This window comes from Echinops telfairi, unplaced genomic scaffold, assembly GCF_000313985.2.
Source record: "Echinops telfairi isolate 266 unplaced genomic scaffold, ASM31398v2 ScPeMD7_42;HRSCAF=159, whole genome shotgun sequence".
In the NCBI taxonomy this organism is placed as follows: Eukaryota; Metazoa; Chordata; class Mammalia; order Afrosoricida; family Tenrecidae; genus Echinops; species Echinops telfairi.
This window is the reverse complement of record NW_022103940.1, coordinates 5,037,041-5,044,921: the sequence shown is the minus strand read 5'-3', so window position 1 is coordinate 5,044,921 and position 7,881 is coordinate 5,037,041. Positions and strand designations below refer to the sequence as shown.

Below are 7,881 nucleotides of genomic sequence, written 5' to 3'. Positions count from 1 at the left end.
CGAATTTTGGGAATAATGAGGGCAACAAATGTATAGATGTGTTTTATACAATTGATCTATGTATTGTGATGAATTGTATGAGCCCCAATAAATTGATTTTTTTTAAAATACCACTAAAACATCTCAGAAAGAGATAACAATAGGAGGTCCTGGATAGAGTAGGAGAAAAATGTAGAGAAAAGACCAACTTTACTGGTCTGACACAGGCTGGTAGAATATGCGTGCTTATAGTCCTCAGTCATCCTGAAACCCTTTAAGCCACTCCTGTGACTTAAATTTCAGCAAAAAAAATTCGCAGCCTATAAGATAAATAACATTAGGGAGGTCTAAGTTCTAAAGTCATCTCTAACCATCCCTAAATCAAATAATGCACTACTAAATGGTCAAATATGGGTCAGAATCGACTCGTTGACTGCATTTAGTTTTGGTTAAATGGTCAAATAAAAATTTTACATAGCCAGTGTTGCTTGAAAAGAAAAATATTCAACAAGAATATTCAGTTTTCAAAAAGAGTCAACAGAGAGGTTCAAATATTAGAGTTTACTGAGAGTGGTACAAAAAGATACATTGAAATATGTCCTCCAAAAACTAAGAAAGCTAAGCCAATGAAGAGAATAGAGGCAATCTTGATACCAAGAAAAGGAAATAAAAATTAAATCTAGCTGAAAATAGATATACATTGATTATATATTCCATATACCATTAATTCAGGTGTCTTGTAAATGTCCTGTTTCTTCTCGTAAAATGTTTTGTCACTGTCATGTATAAACACCACATTAAACTCAATGTTACAATATTTTGCTGCTAGCAACTTTCCTCAATGGAAAATGAAAAGTATAAAAAGGCCATGATCAGTCTTTAATCTTTATTAACTTTATTCACCCAATACATTAGATGCTCGAACCCTGCCGTGGTTCTGCAGCTAAAATGGTGAGATCCTGGTTTTTCTTATAAGGAACTTAAAGGAAAAAGGAACCTAATTGTGGAAAGTGGGAAGGTAAATAATTTTGAACCAGTCTCTGTGATAAGGAAATAACCTTAAAACTAAAGTGTGCATAGCTCTTAACCAAACCAAAGGGGAAAGGGGTGTCAAGTGTTCCAATTAAAAAAACAAGGAAAAGAAAATAGTAGGAGCCCAAGAGGGGCAAATGCAAATATCTACAGATTGCTTGTTCAATATTCTAATTACATTTAGTATAAACAATTGTCTGACTCACCTAGAATGCTTAAAAAGAAAGGTGTACTAGATATGTTTAAAAATGTGGTCAGTGCTGTTCCTCCAGTAATTATCCTTTTCTTTATATTCAGGTCCCTACAAAATACCTTCTATTACTGGTATCCTAATCATTTGATTGTGAATAAGAAAGCAGTGTTTGGGAAAGATATATTTCCTGAAACAATGCAATCAATGCTAGCACTGAATGTTTATAGAGAATACATGATAGAATTGATTTTTAACAAAGCAAACTATTAATATAAATTTAGTAATTAATATCCAGGATATAAATTTACAATTACAAAGTATTGGTTGTCTTTTAATCAAGATTTTTAAATATCATTGAAAAAGCGATTCAATACTTTCATAATATTAAACTTTTTTAAACTGCCCTAAGGATATACAAATACATAGTTATGGAATATAATAAATTTTCCACTGAGAGAGTAATACACGGGATCCAAAGTGGCCAAGATGGATAAGGAGATGCTGTTCAATAGGAAACTGGAGTTCTAGTAATAGATAACAAATAGTATAAAATACATTTTGCTATTTCATTAATATACATGCAAGTATATATATACAACTTGTTTAAAAAATGTTTTAACTTCTCATTGGGAAAATTCGAGATTACTGAATCTGTAAAAATGGCTTACAGTTTGGTATATAAAATATTGAGATTATTGTCTATTTTTTAATGTTAATAAAAAGGCAAGCACTTTGTAGGAACTTTAATAAAAGCATATCAGGTCGGAAAGGATACTTGGAGATTACTACCACAATCCATCTACCTTATCTTACAGATAAAGTACCTGACATAGAGAAATGTGACCCTTCCACTGTCATCCAGTGGCAGTACTGGAATTGTAGGTATTCTAATTTCATTCCAAGGCTACTTGATCTTTTCATATGTATAGGAGTTACAATAATTTTTATCTTTGAGGTCTTTCTATGGAGCTATAAAAGAAATGTAACATTAGTAGCAGTTTTTCTAGTACTTAAAATTCACATTTGATCACTAGAAGATGGTAGGTTGATCTTGACAAGGCTTTGTAATGAGACCCCAGTCAATCATAGAACACAATTGTTAGCTGAATTAGAATTAGCCCCAACTCATAGTGACCCCATCCCATATATATAGAATTTTTTCATTTTTCAGAAGTAGATGGCCTAAACTTTTCCTAATAGTCTTAGTCTGGATGCTCTGCTGAAGCCTGCTTAGCATCATGGCAATAGGCAAGTTTCCATGGACAAATGATTGGTGGTTGCCCATGAAGTACACTGACTGGGGATTGAACCCAGATCTCCCACACAGAAGGAGAGTGCTCAATCACTGAATCTCGAACTTTTCTTTCCTTTTTCCTTTAAAAAGATGACATTTGTACTGTGAGAGTCCCCAGTAATTTTTCCAGCGAACTACCTAACTATAATTCTAAAATAATGATTCTTCTCTACTTAAGATTGTCAAATGCTGTCCCAAGTGGGTAATCCTTAAGGCCATTTTACAAATTCCAGCCAGGTCAAAGACACATTCTCAAATCAAAATGAGAATCAAGGATAAAAGAACAATCACAATTTAGAAATCCACAATTACTAGGTATATTAATGACTCACATAACTAGAAAATCGTTTATTACATGTGTGGTTCTTACGTGGGGCACACAACTTTTTCTTATAGAATTGTGTTCCTCAGTGGCATCTAAGTAATAAATAGAAGCTACTTCTCAGTCACAGAGGTGATTCTGACTCACAACAACCTTGTACGACAGAGTAGAACTACACAACATGTTTTTAAGAGTCTAAATCTTTAGAGGAGCAGACAGCTCAATCTTTCTTTGATTGACTGGTGGGTTTGAACCACCAAACTTCTCGGAGTTAGAAGCTTAACACTTAACCTGAGCTCCTGTCTATGGAATACTTAACATAAAATTCACTTACAATGTTTCTTGAAAATGAAAATGCCTTCTCTCTACTTTAAACATGTTGCCCAAGCTGCCTCTCTGAGGGACAGGCCCAGAAACCTGTACTTCTGATATATTTACATGGTGATTCATAGACACATGAAAGTTTGAAAACTAAAAGTCTACAATGCTCCTATTCAAGACCTTTAGCCCTCTGCTACTATTGCAACTAGGACCTACAACAAAATCGTGAAGAATACTTCTGCTAATTCAGAGAATGTAATAAAAACTAGGTTAAAGTTAAGGAAAACGTATAATTTACTTCAACAAAACCTGATTGTGGTAATGATCTCACAACTCTTTTCAGTGTGAGAGAACTACTGAATTGTGTAATGTATGAATTATATGTCAATAAAACTATTTTTTAAAGATGCTTAAAAACACCAAAGGGGGAAAAATACACACACAAATTTAAACAGATCCTAAAACTTGACCCATCTTGGCTTCAATGTAAAACCTAAAAGTCCCAGAATAATATTTTAGCATATTTCAGATAAGAACATATATATCTTGAAACAAAATAAATCCTAGAAAATATAATAGAAATATGTAAATATATGGACCAATCGAAGGTGCTCAGTATTTCTAAACAAATCCTAGAAAATGTAATAGAAATACATATATTGATCGAGCAATTGATGGTGTTTTAAGTAGGTAAATATTTACATTAATCCTAAATCAGCCTATAGGCCTGATACCACTGTAAAAATAATTATCCTCAGATAAGAGGGCAGCATAGTTTATGACAACATTTTACCTAAAATCTCGTTAAAGTTTTCTCTCTTGGAGTGACATGCATTATCAGCAGAGATTAATCTGATGAGTCTTTAGGTGAGCTTCATTTTTTAAAGTGCAATAATAGAGGGCTTTGTTGTCATCGGATGAAAATCAATTAGAGGAAGTAAGGCCACAGGAAAACCAACATCACTCATCACCAACCAACCCCCAGTAGTTGAAATGATTTGTCTTCCAAGCTTGGATGGTCAGGAGCTATAGTCATATTGCAGGGAAATTAATTTAGTTTCTATATCGTGAACTCACTTTCCTTGTTCTAGAAGACTCAAACACAAATTACTTTTAATGAAGGTTGATATGCTATTAATACCAAGGTAGACTTTAGAGGAATCATTTTTTAAAATAGACCATAGCATTTTTTTCACCTGTTTGGGTATAACTCTAGGAAGGTTATTTATATCATCCTTACTTTCTCGAGTCTTTGTCCACAACAAGGCACTCTACTGAATGGCGAAGACAATAGATTCCACCAAACACGGCAGACATCCTAAAAAGAAAATAACAAGTATCAGGTTACATGGGTATGTTGAAAATTAAGGTACTATTATTTTCTGTTAAGTTACATAAATTTAATAGTTTGTCTTACATAAAGAGAAATTTGGACAGTAACTTATTGTTTTCTCAATAATGTTATTAAAAATGCCTCAGAGGTAAAGATTAATTATATTTTGATTCTGTAGAACTACACCTTTTAATCATACACAGTTAAAGCCTAAAATTGTAAAAAAAAACAAAAAAAACAAAGTGCCCCTAATCAAGGGTTAGATATACCACCCACTACCCCCTGCCAAAAAGAGCTACTGACTACTTGTGGGACACAACACTACCAATAGCCCACAGAAGTGATGTAAGAATTACCCAAGAAGAGGACATGAGAGAGGGAGAAGTGGGGGTGTTAACAAACCCAAGGATAAGGGAACAAGTGATCCAAATCAGTGGTGGGGAGGGTGTAGGAGGCCTGGTAGGGCGTGATCAAGAGTAATGTAACCAAGAGAAATTACTGAAACCCAAATGAAGACTGAGCATAATAGTGGGACAAGAGAAAAGTCAAAGGAAATAGAGGAAAGAGCTAGGAGGCAAAGGGCATTTATAGAGGTCTAAATAAAGGCGTATGTAAATATATTAAAAATATGTAAATATATTTATATGTGAGGATGGGGAAATAGATCTATGTGCATATATTTATAGGGTTAGTATTAAGGTAGCAGATGGACATTGGGCCTCCACTCAAGTACCCCCCTCAATGCAAGAATACTTTGTTCTATTAAACTGACATTCCATTATGCTCACCTTCCCAACATAATCACTGAAGACAAAGCGGGTGAATAAGCAAATGTGGTGAAGAAAGCTGATGGTGCCCAGCTATCAAAAGATATAGCACCTGGGGTCTAAAAGCTTGAAGATAAACAAGTGGCCATCTAACTCAGAAGCAACAAAGCCCACGTGGAAGAAGCACACCAGCCTGCATGATCACAAGGTGCTGAAGGAATCCGTTATCAGGCATCACAGAACAAAAAATCATATCGTTGTGTGCTCACCTCCCTGATACAATCGTTGAAGACAAATGAGTGCATAAGTAAATGTGGCAAAGAAAGCTGATGGTGCCCAGCTATCAAAAGATATAGCATCTGGAGTCTTAAAGGCTTGAAGGTAAACAAGCTGCCATCTAGCTCAGAAGCAACAAAGCCCATATGGAAGAAGCACACCAGCTTGTGCCATCACGAGATGTCGAATAGATCAGGTATAAGGCACCATCAGAACAAAAAAATCACGTCATTGTGAATGAGGTGGGGAGTGGGGAGTGGAGACCCAAAGCCCATTTGTAGGCCACTGGAGATCCCTTTACAGAAGGGTTTCAGGGAGGAGATGAGCCAGTCAGGGTACAATGTAGCAACAATGAAAAATACAACTTCTCTAGTTCCTAAATGCTTGCTCCCCGCCTACTATAATGATCCCATTCTACCTTACAAATCTGGCTAGACCAGAGGGTGTACACTGGTACAGATAGGAACTGAAAACACAGGGGATTCAGGGTGGATGATCCTTTCAGGACCAGTGGTGTGAGTGGAGATACTGGGTGGAAGGGTGGAGGGAGGGTGGGTTGCAAAGGGGGAACCGATTACAAGGATCTACATATAACCTCCTCCATGGGGGACAGACAACAGAAAAGTGGGTGAAGGGAAACGTAGGACAGTTCAATATATGACAAAATAATAATTTACAAATTATTATTGATTATTGATAATTTATAAATTATCATGAGGGAATGGGAGCGGGGAGGGAAGGGAAAATGAGGAGTTGATGCCAGGGTTTAGGTGGGAGAGCAAATGTTTTGAGAATGAGGGCAATGAATGTACAAATGTGCTTTACACAATTGATGTATGCATGAATTGTGATAAGAGTTGTATGAGCCCCTAATAAAATGATTTTTAAAAAGATTGGAATATTCTAATTTTAATAAAGGAGTTTGAACTAATAAAAGAATACTACATATTTCCAGGAGACAATGCTAACCTGAGATGTGAAAGCTAGAGCAGCAACATGAATTAATCCTGTAGAAACTCAGTAGTTTGCCAAGCTCAGGAATCTCAGGACTTGGGTTTCCATGCATTCATTATTACAGCAGAGGGCTGGGGAGCCAAACAAGGTATGGCATAGAGACATTCTCTCGTAACATTTGGACCTTTGAAGGACTACTTTCTCAGTGAAAGAGTGACCTAGAAAAAATCATTTATCTTTGTCTCTGGGTGGAGGACAGTATTTATAACTAATGGTCCACCCTTCTTCAGACAAGGGGTTTGAAAGCATACTAGAATATGATCCAAAAAATCCTAACTAATAGTGTATCATGAAAAATTATTCAAGGTCTGTGGTACACCAAGGGACTTGGTGGAAACAACTGCTAAAGTTTTCTGAAGGAATATAACCCCAATTCAGGCCACATGAGATTACCACAGACAGAGTCCACTGATAATGTGCTTATATTCTAAAATGATACCACACATGAAGAAAAAGTCTCTCCTGAGGGTTGTGAGACATAGCAGGATTGGATTCCTAAGAACTTTAATCAGACAATAGAACTATTAAGAGGATATTATAAAACAGGTATGTTTAAAAGGGATGAATCAACAATACGAGAGAAGGTATAGAATGGATAGTTTACAGTGAACCATAAACAAACTAAGGCATTACTTGGCTACCACTAACTGTTCTGACCAAGGACACAATAGATGATTCTTGATTAAAGAAGAGGACAAATGTGAAACTGAACTCTGAAAAAAATCTAGATCTACTGGACAAGTTGACACTAGGACTCCCTGAAACTATTGCCAAGTTATATATCTATAAATCTTGAATCAAAACTATACCTAAGTCATATTTTGGCTAAATAACAGTTTGCCTCTGATAAAAAAGAGCATTTACTGTTAGTACTGTACATCTTTAAAAATCTGTAAGAGACCAAATGGTCACAATTGCTCTAAAAGATAAAAGGGTAAGGGAAGAGGGAAACCCCAGATTACTTAAAATGAAGCACCCAGAATGGAATTAATGAGGCTGACACATTGTCAAAAATTAAAGCAATGTCATGGAACAATTTCTATTTGTTGTTGTTGTTGTTGCTGTTGTCAGTCAGTTCTGGCTCAGCAACCCTAAATACAAAAGAACAAAACACCACCTGCTCGTCCATCTTCCTCACCCTTGTTCTTATATTTGAGCCCACTGTTGCAGCCACAGTTGTCTATTCATTTGGCGAGGGCCTTATGTTTTTTTCACAGCCCCTCTTCTTTTTTTTTTTAAAATAATCATTTTATTAGGGGCTCATACAACTCATCACAATCTGTACATACATCATCTGTGTCCAGCACTTTAGTACATATGTTGACTTCATCATTCTTACGACACCCACTT

General features: G+C 35.8%; 1 protein-coding gene across 1 annotated transcript in view; it reads right to left on the bottom strand.

The window, feature by feature from the left end:
- CHM (CHM Rab escort protein) overlaps window positions 1-7,881 on the bottom strand; it is a 243,664-nt gene that overhangs the window by 96,220 nt on the left and 139,563 nt on the right. Inside the window, exon 10 of the mRNA XM_045290565.1 lies at window positions 4,382-4,459. Within this exon, the coding sequence (XP_045146500.1) occupies window positions 4,382-4,459 (78 nt within the window). The remainder of the gene's footprint in view (window positions 1-4,381; window positions 4,460-7,881) is intronic.